The sequence below is a fragment of the Protopterus annectens genome, chromosome 9.part0 (assembly GCF_019279795.1).
Source record: "Protopterus annectens isolate FY-2018-M chromosome 9.part0, PAN1.0, whole genome shotgun sequence".
Taxonomy (NCBI): domain Eukaryota; kingdom Metazoa; phylum Chordata; order Ceratodontiformes; family Protopteridae; genus Protopterus; species Protopterus annectens.
In genome coordinates, this window is record NC_056743.1 from 458467754 (window position 1) to 458482919 (window position 15166).

A 15166-nucleotide genomic window follows, 5' to 3' on the forward strand; every position below is an offset into this window, starting at 1 on the left:
TGATTTTTTTGCTTGGTTTCTATTGAGAGCCAGGGGGCTGATTTAGTTCTAATTCTAATAGAGCGAGTGGGGGCATGGTAGTTGAGTATGGCCAGAAACTTAGTATTAAAGAAATCTACAGCATCATCAAGACAAAGGTGTTTTAAGGGTGTCCAATTACATGCGTTCAGTTCACTTTGAAATAGTTCCAAGTTGAAATTTTTTTTAGATCTGATTGTACTGGTAATGTTATGGGTAGGAGGGTTGGTTTTAAGTCTGATGATGTAGGTTAATAAGTGATCACTTATATCATCAGGGAGGGTTCCAGTTACAAAAGTATGGGGTTGATTACTGGTGAGAATCCAATCTAAGGTACTTTCTTTTTTGTTAGTTTTATTTATTCTAGTGGGGGAGGTGATAGTTTGTGAGAACCCGTAAAGGTTAATATGGTCTGTAGGATGTTTGTTGTTGCAAGATTCCCAATCAATGTTTACGTCACCTAGGATGATTGTTTCTTGGGGTAAGTTTAGAGATAGCCAACATAGGATCTTTTCTATGGTAATAATATTATTTCCTGGGGGAACATAAATGCAAATAATAAAGAGGGACATTCCTTACCCTTGCATTCCTATTCTAATAGAGCGAGTGGGTACTGGAGAAGTACAATAAATAGCATAATCAAAAATATATAAAAAAATACTATAGTAATAAAAAAAAAAGTTAGTAAAACACAATTTTACAGACAGCCCATTCTTTAAGAGCAATAATGCCCTCCAGGGTGTGTGTTATTGTGGAAATAATGCCCTTCCAGAGGTGTAGAGCACCCCTGGGCGGGCGGTTGGACATTGTTGCTTGTATAGATATAGTTCTAGCGCTGGCAGCCATGGTAACAAGGAGGCATCCAGTGCAGCAGTAAAGGAAAGCAAAAGGCTGTGAATGATAAAAACTGTGCCTCCACTGACCTTACGGAAGGTACGCACAAGCCACTGAAGGCAAAATGCAAGGGGAAGGAATGTCCCTCTTTTTTGTCTGGACAAATAATTTAACAGAAAAACATGAAGAGATGGAGATGCAAAGGACAGATAGTTTGATGCCTTTAGCACAAACGTGAGATGTTCAGCAGTACTCCCAAATGTCATGACGATGCCGTACAGGGCAGGAAGGAAAGAAAGAATCATGAAATATGAGGACTGAAGGTATGGTGCAAGGAGTCAAAGTCTAGATAAGAGAGAGGCTACAGAAACACATTTTAATAACTGGAAACAGATGCTGATGCAAGACTGGAGAACTACAATGATGATGTGTCTTTCGGCTTTTCCCGGTTAGGGGTTGCCACAATGGAACTCCGGTCCGCTAATGATTGGCAGTTGATTTTTACGTACCGGCTTGCCAGGCCTGACACACAACCTTCAACGAAGGTACGCCCATTCACGCATGTTTCCATGCAGAAGACTCTCTAGCTGAGAATCGAACCGGACAGCGTCTTACTGTGAGGCGACCGCTACCGCAGCACCACCACCGTGGGTACTGGAGAACTACAATAAATAGCATAATCCATTAGACTTAAATAGCAGAGATAAAAGTGTTAATGGTAGAGGGACAACATTACTGGAAGATGACAACGGCAGCATTGAAATGGCTGAATTAAAGCTACACTGTTATACTTTGCAGTGCCCAAAATCTGTCAAATAAGATATACTTGCTATCAAATGAAGAAGGTTACTGTAGGCAGGTGTAAAAGAAGCAGTGGTCACGGTGAAGAGGCAATAATGCATGGTAAGTTAGGTTGGGGAGCTGCAGAATATATTAATGGATAATGTGTGTGCTCGAAGTAGTACACAATACGTGGGAGATGGAAGGTGTTTGGGGAGCTGCAGAATATATTAATGTATAATGTGTGTGCTCGAAGTAGTACACAATACGTGGGAGAAGGAAGGTTTTTTAAGATCTGCAGAATATATTAATGGATAATGTGTGTGCTTGAAGTAGTACACAATACGTGGGAGACGGAAGGTGTTTGGGGAGCTGCAGAATATATTAATGAATAATGTGTGTGCTCGAAGTAGTACACAATACGTGGGAGAAGGAAGGTTTTTTAAGATCTGCAGAATATATTAATGGATAATGTGTGTGCTTGAAGTAGTACACAATACTTGGGAGATGGAAGGTGTTTGGGGAGCTGCAGAATATATTAATGTATAATGTGTGTGCTCGAAGTAGTACACAATACGTGGGAGAAGGAAGGTTTTTTAAGATTTGCAGAATATATTAATGGATAATGTGTGTGCTTGAAGTAGTACACAATACGTGGGAGACGGAAGGTGTTTGGGGAGCTGCAGAATATATTAATGAATAATGTGTGTGCTTGAAGTAGTACACAATACGTGGGAGATGGAAGGTGTTTGGGGAGCTGCAGAATATATTAATGGATAATGTGTGTGCTTGAAGTAGTACACAATACGTGGGAGAAGGAAGGTGTTTGGGGAGCTGCAGACTATATTAATGGATAATGTGTGTGCACAATACGTGGGAGATGGAAGGTGTTTGGGAAGCTGCAGAATATATTAATGGATAATGTGTGTGCTCAAAGTAGTACACAATACGTGGGAGATGGAAGGTGTTTGTGGAGCTGCAGAGTATATTGATAATGTGTGTGCTCGAAGTAGTACACAATACATGGGAGATGGAAGGTGTTTGGGGAGCTGCAGAATATATTAATGGATAATGTGTGTGCTTGAAGTAGTACACAATACGTGGGAGATGGAAGGTGTTTGGGGACCTGCAGAATATATTAATGGATAATGTGTGTGCTCAAAGTAGTACACAATACATTGGAGATGGAAGGTGTTTGGGGAGCTGCAGAATACATTAATGGATAATGTGTGTGCTCGAAGTAGTACACAATACGTGGGAGATGGAAGGTGTTTGGGGAGCTGCAGAATATATTAATGTATAATGTGTGTGCTCGAAGTAGTACACAATACGTGGGAGAAGGAAGGTTTTTTAAGATCTGCAGAATATATTAATGGATAATGTGTGTGCTTGAAGTAGTACACAATACGTGGGAGATGGAAGGTGTTTGGGGAGCTGCAGAATATATTAATGTATAATGTGTGTGCTCGAAGTAGTACACAATACGTGGGAGAAGGAAGGTTTTTTAAGATCTGCAGAATATATTAATGGATAATGTGTGTGCTTGAAGTAGTACACAATACGTGGGAGATGGAAGGTGTTTGGGGAGCTGCAGAATATATTAATGGATAATGTGTGTGCTTGAAGTAGTACACAATATGTGGGAGAAGGAAGGTGTTTGGGGAGCTGCAGAATATATTAATGGATAATGTGTGTGCTCGAAGTAGTACACAATACGTGGGAGATGGAAGGTGTTTGGGAAGCTGCAGAATATATTAATGGATAATGTGTGTGCTCAAAGTAGTACACAATACGTGGGAGATGGAAGGTGTTTGTGGAGCTGCAGAGTATATTGATAATGTGTGTGCTCAAAGTAGTACACAATACGTGGGAGATGGAAGGTGTTTGTGGAGCTGCAGAGTATATTGATAATGTGTGTGCTCGAAGTAGTACACAATACATGGGAGATGGAAGGTGTTTGGGGAGCTGCAGAATATATTAATGGATAATGTGTGTGCTTGAAGTAGTACACAATACGTGGGAGATGGAAGGTGTTTGGGGACCTGCAGAATATATTAATGGATAATGTGTGTGCTCAAAGTAGTACACAATACATTGGAGATGGAAGGTGTTTGGGGAGCTGCAGAATACATTAATGGATAATGTGTGTGCTCGAAGTAGTACACAATACGTGGGAGATGGAAGGTGTTTGGGGAGCTGCAGAATATATTAATGGATAATGTGTGTGCTCGAAGTAGTACACAATATGTGGGAGATGGAAGGTGTTTGGGGAGCTGCAGAATATATTAATGAATAATGTGTGTGCTCAAAGTAGTACACAATACATGGGAGAAGGAAGGTGTTTGGGGAGCTGCAGAATATATTAATGGATAATGTGTGTGCTCGAAGTAGTACACAATACGTGGGAGAAGGAAGGTATAACTAAGATGCTGGTCCTGAAACTAGAAGGGGTGGTAGCTGGAACCTGAAAGGTGGCCACAGTACACAGGTCATCACTTTAAAAAGAAAGGACAAAGAATGACCTACAGACAGAAGTAAGACACAGCTTTCAAGGACAGCAGTACAAATGGAGGAACTCAACCTTCTAGCATTATTCTGACAAGTACTTCTTTCAAGTGTTTATAAGCAGACAACATTGGTAAAGCTGGTGTCTAGCTCCTTACAAGTGAAAAACTGAAGAGTTAATTACATATCTGGCAGTTGATGAATAACCTGAAGGAAGTGAGTGGGATAAGTACTAAAGTTTCAGACTTCAGTTAGGAAATTTGAATTTGCTGTAATGGTCAGTAAGAAGTAATATACAACAGTGGGAGGATTGATAATTGCTGAGGAATTGTGGGGCTCTACTAACATTAAACTACAGAAGGCAATGAAACAGTAAATCAGGAGAAGGAAATATGGCAGGATGAGGCAACCAGATTGAAAAGTTAGACAGGGGAACTAAAAAGGACATGACAGTGACTTGGAAGAGGGGAAAACAAGGGAGGGGGGGCTGCTGAAATATAAAAATGTCTGTGAAGAGGCTAAGACTATGGAATAAGTGTTGGACAAATGCTGAAGAAAAAAAAAAGTTGTTTTATACAGGAGGCAATCCCTCCCCCCTTCACAAACACAATGAATGGGGAAGTCTCCTGCACTCCCTTAGTTAATATAGCCATATCCAAGGTTATGAAACCTTAGGGTAAGGTAGAGTTTCCCAAATTTTGATCCTTTGCACTAATTCCATCTTGAATTATTGCATCTTCGTGAAAGCAGACCAGATAAAATTAATAAATACCAACAAAAACATGCAGTCCTTACTGGGATTCTGCCTTCCTTTTTTTCCCTAAATATTCTTTATAGGTTCATAGGTGGGTACTAGGCTATATACTCTAGGGCCTATACAAGCCTAGCCATAACAATTCCCTGGCTATTTCTTCCCACACTATTTACTTCCCTGGACCCCTGTCTAGCAGGGCGACTGACGTGATCCCCGGGGTGAATTTCCTTTCTCCCATCTAATCGTCAAGGTTCCTTTTGAAGAGGGCCAAGGAGGTGCTCTGCTTGACATGTATGGGCAGTCTATTCCAGAGTCTGAGGAGTCTCTGGGTCATCCAATCCTACTTCCTAAGCTCTGCTCCATGGCATTCAGTACTGGCCATCACGGTCAGCCAGGTGGACTGCATCTGCTCCTGTTTAAGACAGCCAGTTTGTGTCTTCCTTTTGCTGACATTAAGGATATTTGCATCAAGGCAAGCTACATTATGCATAATCAATACTATTTGCTACTCCTGTCAAGTCTTCAACATGGGATAAGGTAATAATTTCTTCATCGAAAACTGTAATGCTCTCTACAAAACAAATAAAAAAAACCTCTTTCAAATGCATTTTCATTCTTAAATGTAGGAGTCATACCTCATGGACCATATTGCTAGCAGCATATGACATCAAGATGCGATCACACCATGCAGGGCACCGAGTGTTCATATACTGTGTGGGCTGTGTGCAGTCTTCACTATACGGATAGCTATGTGAAACAAAAAAAAAACAAATGTCGGTTAACAAGGTGGTAAGAGATGGAATGCAGTCTCAAAAAATGCAGTGAGAGCCGCTGCTGGAGAAAAGTAAACATATTTAGAAAAATAACCTCGGCATGACAGTGTCTTCTTTTGTTTCTTCTTTTTTTTTCAAATAGCAATTTTATTGATTTTAGCATATACATAAAACGCACTATTACAACAATAGACGGATTAATCCTGCACAGTAATACAGAAGAGATCCAAATCATAACCTATAATACACTATATACATATGTGCAAATGAGAACAGAAAAAAATACTGCAAAAAGGAAATCTCTAGATACAAAGCTAGTTAGATAAGTATAGATAAAACATATAACCACACTGCAATTCACATTAATTAATAATCAGATTTCAGGAGAGAAGGGGGAAGATTAAATATCAAGCACCAAATTGTCCATGATCAAATAGAAAAAGAGGTAATAGGGAGGGGACAAATGGGTTAAAGGATTTAGTGGTAAACAGGGATAAGTGCTAAAAATGACATAGAGGAAGCAATTGTTAATCGTCAGTCAGAAGTACAAAAATAAAGTCCCAGAATTTCTGATATAAAGTCCACTTATGGGGGTTAGCTAGTAACAATTTTTGAGAAGTGATGTATTTGATAGCCAAACTCTTAAAACCCCATCCAGGACATTTTGGAGCGATCTAGCCAGTGTTTAGTAATGTAAAATTTGACCAGGAGGCAGAGTGTAATTAGAGCATGAAGTTTAAGTTTAGGTATGTTAAGGCTGGTAACATGCAGTAATGCCATTTCCCAGGACAGGGTTGATTTGTGGTAACCCATTTTGTCAAGTCTTACCTCGAGTGAGCACCAGATACTATGGGAATATCTACAGAACCACAAAATATGAATAATATCTGCATGTGGGTAAGATCAACAGGAACATGAAGTGGATACATTTGAATCAAATTTGTTAAGTGGACTGGAGTAAAATATAAATTGTTTGTAATCATAAATTGTGTATAAGTAACTTTTTTAAAGGGTGAATACATAAGGGTAGATTTAATAGCAAGAAGTTTCTGCTCCAACGAGAAGTTTGTCCCCTGGTGATCCCAGTAATCTGCAAATATAATTTTTCCTTGATCTAGAATTGAAGAAAAGGTGTTGTAAGCTATAGATAACATGTTTTTCTTGTTAACTAAGTTTTGTAACAGGTTGGCCACTCGGTTATGATCAACGTCAATATTGGGATAGCTGTGAAGTACTGATAAAGTAAATTCCCTTATTTGCCTCAAATAATGGTATATTTTTAGGTAAATTTAAAGCAATCAAAATAATGGTATATTTTTAGGTAAATTTAAAGCAATTCGAAGATCTGTTAGGGAAAGTTGGCTGTGTCTATGGATATCCCATAGAGTGAAGTCCTTGATTAAGGGGTAGTTGATCAAATTAATCATTTTACAGTTCAGGTTTAAGTTTGGGTTAAGATGGATTGGCTGAAAGAGGAGGAGTGCATTTCCCAGATTAAGGGATTGGAATAACTCCTGAAAAGTTTTTATTATAACCTTTAAGGAGTAATGTAGTTTTAGTTTCTTAAGGTTTAATTTGCTTAAAAAAGGCAGAGCTTTTGGGTTAAGATTATTATTTAGGGCATGATTATACCACATTTTGACCCAAAGAGGAGTCCAAGTAGGAGAGTTTGATTGATGATTAGCAATTGTAATTATCCTGTTTGCGTGGATGATTCTGTAGTACAGAAGGAGACTGGGCATCGCTAGGCCACCCTTAGATTTCCGTAAAGTAAGTCTTTGATACGAAATTCTTACAGCCTTAGGGTGCCATATGAATTTTGCAAAGGCTTTGTGCGCTCTGTTAAGGAAGAGATTTGGAGTAGAGGAGAGAGATGCATTGAGATGCTAAAGGAGGTTTGGAAGAATATTTATTTTAATGATAGAAGTTTTAGTTAACATAGGGAGTTTTAACTGTTGCCATCTCGAGATGTCTTGGGAGACAGAAAGCCAGGTTTTTAATAAATTAGAATGTAGAATAGAAGAAGAAGAGTGGTCATAAGAAACTCCTAGATGTTTAAGGGAGTAAACCATATAAAAAGAAGAGTCTGGGAAGAGATGTTGTCTATGTGCTATAGGGTTGATCAGGAAAATAAAGGATTTGTTTTGATTAACTTGGTAATCTGAAATACAGGCAAAGGCATTCAAAGACTCAACTATCTTTTTAGTGTCAGACAAAGGATGTTCAAAGTAAAGATTCAGATCATCAGCAAAAGCAGTCGAGCTAGTGTTAGTGTTGAGAATTTTAGGAATTGAATGATAGGCTCTCTGTAAAATATACAGGAAGAAGGGTTCTAAATATAAGTTGAAGAGCAGCAGAGATGTCTAGTACCATTAGCAATCTTTATCGGGTGAGAGCATTGCTTATTTATATAAAGATTTGTATAAGAGCTTTTGTATAATGTTTTGATAATGTTGATTAAATCAGGGGGGATGTCAAAGAAAGACAATACCATGAACAAAAAGGTCCAATTTATCTGATCAAAGGCCTTGCAAGCATCTAAAACCATAGCATATCTAGGGTTTCTGTCTTTTTTGGTGAGATTTATCATTGTTTCCAATGTTAAAGTATTGTCCCAGGTATGTCTATTGGACATAAAACCCCCTTGTTCTGGAGAAATTAAGGAATGCATATTTTTTTTAAGCCTATTTGCCAGAATGGCCGAAATAATTTTTATGTCCACATTCATAAGAGAGATCGGCCTATAATTATTTAAATTGGAACCATCTAGATTATTTTTAGGGATTAGTTTAGTTTTAGAGTGATTAATATAAAGGTCAGTAATACCATTATTTGAGATACATTCATATAATTTAAGCAGAATGGGAGCTAGGGTAGATTTAAATGTTTTATAAAAATCAGGAGAGTAGCCATCTGGGCCTGGGGCTTTCCCTATTTTAAGATTATCTATGGCCTCAAGAATCTCCGGAATAGCCAGCTGAGAGGATATTTTTCTGGGACTCAATTAGTTTTGGGAAAGTAAGGCTACTCAGATATTTTTCCATCTCAGCACAGGAGGAAAGCAAGTTATTGCTAGCATAAATATCTGAATATATTTGGTGAAATAGTTGAATAGTTTGTGTATCTGATTTATATAGTGTATTTTGATATTGAATAAGTGCAATTCTAGGGGATTTAAGCTTGTTCTCTATCAATCTGGCTAGAGCTTTGGAAGGAGTTTGGATCCATTCTGAGTATCTAGTAATATATCTTAATTCTTGGAGGGAGAAGTTAGATTGATGGAGTTCAAAAAGTTCTTTTTGCTTAATTCACAATTCTTTTTCCGTGCCCAAGGAGTAGTTAGTTAAGAGCTTATCATCAAGAGTCTTAATCTCTGCCACTAAACTATTTTCCTTCTCTTTGCTCATTTTTTTAAGAAAGCTAGATTTTTTTAATAAAATTCCCCTAATCACAGCTTTACATGCCGCCCATCTAACATCAAAAGGGATATCACTGTCTCGAGAAGCAGAAAAGAGTTCTTTTAAAAGTTAGGGTGATTTCTTCGATTACTTCCTGGTCTTTTAGTAAGTTGCTGTTTAGAGACCAGTTAGAGCCTTTATATACTAGGGATAAGTTTGGTGTAAGATCTGTCCCTAAGACTAATATTGATTGATCTGAAAGGAATCTAGGTTCAGTTAAAAATTTAATTTGCCTTTTAGCGAAGATATTAGACATTAGAAAAAAGTCAATACAAGACCAGGAGTGGTGGCACTTGGAAAAATATGTGAAAAAATTGTTATTTCCAGAATAGTTATCAAATGAAACCGGGTCCATCAAATCAAAATCAAGCATTAACTCTCTCAAAGCTAGAGAATCCTAAGTACTGATAACTTTAGCCTTACTGGAGCGGTCAATGTTAGGGTCAATAGCCATATTCCAATCTCCGCCCAAGATATACATGTGATTTGGGAATTTAAGTAAAAAATTATAGACTTTCATGATGAATTCTTTTTGTCCTGAGCATGGACCATAAAGGTTTAGAAATAGGACTGGTTTGTTAAAATGTTGAGATAAGCATGTAATATAGCACCATCTACCCTCTTGGTCAGCCCCTTTGTCAACAATCGAAGGTTTAAAGGCATTTTTAATAATGATTGCAACCGCCTTGGAATTACCACTAAATCCCAATGAGATAATGTATTTAACCCATTTTCTCTTCTTTTCTTTAAACCAGTCATTTTTTATGTGTGTTTCTTGAATAAAGCAGAGGTCTGAGTGAGATTTACAGAGTAGATGCATTAACAAATTTTTCTTATTTTTCTCCTGAAGCCCTCTGACATTCCAGGAAGTAATGTTCCAAGCCTTATCTATGACTGAAAGGGATCGGGGTAAAAACATAAGGGTATCTATGGTGTGAGATATATGGCTCAGAATAAGATCCAGCAGAATTGCAGTGTGTGACAATTATAAAAAATACAGCACAAAACTCGCTCAATTCTATCCCCGTGCCTACCCACAAAACCCCTATAATTGAGAGAGAAAGAAAACTATACATACTAGATAAGCATGGGCTTATCATACATTTGAGATTCAGATGAAAACCAAAATACCAACAATATTTACAATCAATATACATCACTAATCTAACTCCCAATGAAGCCATCAGAAACCCTTCTTATCATATTCAAATAGCTTCCGAAAAAGGTTCAATAATATGTAGGAGTTGGTCAACTATATAAGATTTGACCCATTACCCTAACCAGGTACATTACTGAATAAAATAGCTTAATAGATTCTAAAGTTAACAGCACATAACTGATAGTCGGGAAATGGCTAGTAAAATATATAGATATGAGAGTAAAGATTAATGATTTACTATAAAACCTACAGTTATGAATTAAGATTATATGACTTATATATCCTCCCCTTAAAAAGCCTAACATATCCTAGTTTAAACACCTTACCACTATTTGATTACTTGCATTGGTAGCGTAACATAACATAGAACCGCAGTACAAATTCCCAGAAATTGAACTAGTAAAGAGTACCAAAAACATTAAGAAGGGAAAAACTAACACCTATACTAAACGTGTTAATGAGGAGCAGCTAGAATCTTTAAAATATGTGGCTAAACTTTAGAGGACTCAGTGAATATATAGCAATCTTTCAAGTTGGATTCATTAGCTTAATATTGATGGGCAAAGCTTTTCTTGCAACCACATCTTCTTGTTTCTTTCGGATTTTCCCGGTTAGGGGTCGCCACAGCGGAACTCCGGTCCGCTAATGATTGGCAGTAGATTTTTACGTACCGAGTTGCCAGTCCTGACGCACAACCTTCAACGAAGGTACGCCCATTCACGCATATTATATTAATAATAGAGTATAACTTAGGTGTCACAAGATAGATTGAATAATGAATTAAAACAATTACATGAAAAGTAATAATCTTACATAACTTCACAGAACATTATCCCCTGACAAAAAGAACTGTATTCATATTGTAACCAAAAGTTATAGAATGTTACATTTAAAGCTAGTGACAATCCAACCAGTTTTATTCAGCATATGCCAAGACTGACAACAGTTCAGAATGGGCAGAGCAGATCAAAGCTCAAAGCAAAAACCATATGCGAGAAGGGTGACTTATGAGAGAATCTATTTTGTCTCTACAGCTAGACAACAGCTGTACAGACATAAAAAATATCAACTCTCACCCTTCCCAGCAGTAAAGTCCTATTAATAGCTTGTTTCATGTTCCAGCAGACAGTTCGGATGAAGTTGGACTCAACAGTTAACGACACTAGGCCTTTTTAAATCGGACATTGTGCCGTAGGTCCTCAGGGGATATATACTAATATGCTTCCGGCTTAGGAGGTGTATCAGTAAAGTCCTGAACAGATTGTCACTCTCAAGGATTCCCAGGACAAACGAATCCAGAAGAAACGTTCCTAGGATCGGTAGGAGAACAGCAGAAGCAAAATACAGATAAAAATAGATGATTTATTACCTGGAAAGTTAACAATCGTCATCAAAGGACATCAGATAAGATCGGAAAGCACAACCGAAGCCTCCGGTAAGCAAAAAGAAGCAGTCGGGTGCTTCAATGTACAGTCGGAGCCGATCCAAAGCACTTGATAAAAACTGCATCCGCTTCTTTGGGTGAGGACATAGAGTATTTAATTTCTTTATAGACAAAGGACAAGGAATACGGGAACTTCATTTGAAACTTAATTTTACGTGAGATAAGGTCAGCACAGTAGGGAGAAAGTTTGCAGCATTTCTCTCTTATTTCAAGGGGTAGATCTTGGGAGATGACAATATTCTGATTATTCCATATAAAGTGATTTAATTTTTTATAGGCTGAGAGAATGGCTTGCACATCTTGATGGTTAAGCATTTTGACATAAATGGGTCTTGGGACTGAAGTAATTTGCTGCTTCCGCAGAGCTCTGTGTGCTCTTTCAATGATGCATTTAGTTGGAGGGCTTCTCTCGTGAAGTAGGTTGTTAAAGATTTGTGTAATGGTTTCAAGCAGGTGGTTTAGTTCATATTTCTCAGATAAACCCTTAATTATCAGGTTATTCTGCCTACTTCTAGCCTCTAAATCCACAGTTTTTGCTTGAATGTCATTTATTGTTTTATCCTTAATTTTTAGTTCATCCTTTAGGTGTTCAATTTCTATTTCATTTGTCTTGGATCTTCCTTCAACTAGTTCCAAACGGTCGGCATTTTGGTTGATTGAGGTCCCGAAAGAGTTCATTTTTTCAGACTGTTCTTGAATGGCAGATTGCAGAGGTAACACGGTGCTTCTCAGCTCATCCATTTGAAATATTCCGTCAGCCTTCTGCTTTCCTGGTTCCTTTGGAAGCTCTTGATAGGTTTTGAAAGTTCTCAGTCTCTTAGGAATAACATCTTTTTCAGGAGAAGAGGATATGGGTGATAATTTGGATTTAGATGTTTGGGTTTCCATAATTTCAGCTTCTTTTGGCATTATTACCTTCGTTTCACTTCTTGTGGCTGCTGTCAGTTACTGTGGTGCTGAAGCCTTAGGCCTCTATAAATCCACATGTACGATCGTTTTCACTTAGCTGCTGATTATTAGGTGTAGAACTAAAGTACCAGCCTATCAGTTTTCTATAAATTTCAGATAGACCCGACCTTAGGCAGATGAAATTTCAGAGATAAGGGGTCTTTTCCAAGGAATTACTGAATTTATGAAGTTAACCTACTAAGTAGTGTAGGAGCTATGAGGAGAGGATGCTTCTCAGACGACCACCATTTTGGAATCTTCTTTTGTTTCTTCTAACCATTTAGTTGGACTTTATCCAGCCAGTCTAACAAAACTACAGTGGTGCCGTCTTTAAAACTTTAATGAAAGTAACAAAATGTGCATCACTAAAGGACTGTAAGTTCCAGGTGTAATTCACAATTCTTCCAGGTGAATGAGTTTTAAGCTGCTGCTGTACTGATAAGTTTGGCGGGGGGGGGGGGGGGGGTCTTTGCTGCAAAAATAATTATCCCTGAGCCTTAAAAGGCTGTCACCTCACTGACAGAATATGTCTAGGATACAGCATTCTCCCCCCACAGCCACCACCATATCAACTGAAACAGTATAGAGAAAGAAACAGTGAATGAAATGTTTAGCCAGTTTAAGCATGTGTTTGCAAAAAAACTATAGTTGTGTAGAAAGTTGCCACAACTGTAAATGTTCCAGTTTGTTCACTGTTTGCACTGCTATCTTTAGGGACTTCAGCCACAGAAGGCCTGACATCCAGCTTGACTTCCCCTGCTTTTTATCCTTCCCCCAATTGGCAAGGCCGATGTCCTACCACCTGGACATCAGCACATTTGTGGCATAAGAGAAATACATTATGTCTTTGCAACCACAGGGGTTGGTAGAAGCCAGAGCACTATCTATCCAGGTGCCAGTTTAACCAGAAGAATGTCCACTGCTTATGTACCAAATAAACTTTTGTAAAGACTGTAAAACATTTATGGACCATTCGCTGGTTGGCTATGTAATAGTCCCAGAAGGATGACCATGGTAAATCTTGCCCTGTCATTAGAGGTAGTATCCACGTTATAGTGCTTGGAGAAGCTGTAGACAACGGGGCAGGTAGCCACCTCCGAAACAGCCTGGGTGCTAACCCCCTTTAAGGAAGGCCATAGTGACTATTGCTGCTGTTGTGACGTGGTCTCAAATGCTCTGGTAGATTTCTGCCATGGAAGGACTAATTGAAAGGAAAGCAGTGAGCTAGCCATTAAAATGGTCTGTTATAAAACAGGCTTGCCATCCCTACCATTTGCAAAATCTATAAATAAGTGATCTGCTTTTCTTACTTCTTTTATCCTTTCTAAATAAATTCCATGTTGTTTGTGCTCATCCAGGATGTACAAAATCCTCTTCTCCTTGCTCTGTGGGGTAAGGTACAACAGTGGAACCCCTATGAGGAATTGTTTTACAGGAACAAAAAAAATTAAGGGGGGGTCACAGGGTAGACAGACACAGACAGCAGCCATGTGTCCTTCCTGTGAGGCATAAGATTACCTTACATGTAAAGGTCTAACAGGTGTTTGAGGAGCAAGAGCTCTAAAGACAGGTTAGGATCCAGGGCCTCTCCCTGACAACAGAGGGGAATATTTTCATTTTGCTAGAGATTATGCCCTTCTATGTGGTCTCCTATCCTCCCTTAAAATAGTAAGCATGTCCTCAAAAATATGCGTGCCTAAGCCGGATGAGTGCTACATCATAAAGATTAGGGTGTATAAGTGAACCCTTATTTTGGCTCAAGTGGTCCATACTTTGAGGTAGTGGAATAATCTCCATCCTTACCATGCTTGGTTAGACGCAGGATCAGTGCTGTCTTGGCCAGAAAAGGTGCTATGACATGCATGTTTGTGCCCTCCTTTACCTTTTACATCATCCTGAGGATAAGAGGGATGAGAACAGATGCATAAATAAACAGACCTGCCCAACCAATTGAGAAGGCATATTTTGTCCATGTTCCTGTACTCAGTGGCTTGATGTCATTTGTTTTAAGTTGTTTGTTTTCTAGAGAAGTAAAAAGGTATATTTCTGGTACACCCCACATATGGACCAAATCCAGAAATACAGCCCTGTTCAGTATCCACTCATGAGGGTATACCTCTGTTTTGCTCAGCTCGTCTGTACAAGATATTCTCCTAAAATGGGATAAAGATTCCCTGAGGGTCAAATGTGACTCCTGGGCCAATTTCCATGTCTCCATGACCAACCTCTTCAACAGGTAAGACTGGATTTCGCTCCACTTGTCAATGCACTGCATCACAGTTGTTTCAAACGTATATGCAAGATCCCTAGCTGCCAGGTCTGTTAGAAGACTTTTATGGATAAACTGATAGCGTGCACCCCCTGATTTAAATCTCAGGCACTGGTTGTATGTTCTGGCTATGGGTACGTAGAGGTAGCCATTCTTCACATCTTGGATAACCATACATTCTTCGGGGAACAGAAGAGACAAGAAAGGCCAGCAAAGGTAATATT

At 38.6% G+C, this 15166-nt stretch overlaps 1 protein-coding gene across 2 annotated transcripts in view; it reads right to left on the bottom strand.

Moving 5' to 3' along the window:
* Positions 1 to 15166, bottom strand: part of LOC122811267 (inositol polyphosphate-5-phosphatase A-like) — a 1048439-nt gene that overhangs the window by 108460 nt on the left and 924813 nt on the right. For both annotated transcript variants that reach the window (XM_044082997.1, XM_044082996.1), the window contains exon 13: positions 5527 to 5638. In XM_044082997.1, the coding sequence (XP_043938932.1) occupies positions 5527 to 5638 (112 nt within the window). The remainder of the gene's footprint in view (positions 1 to 5526; positions 5639 to 15166) is intronic.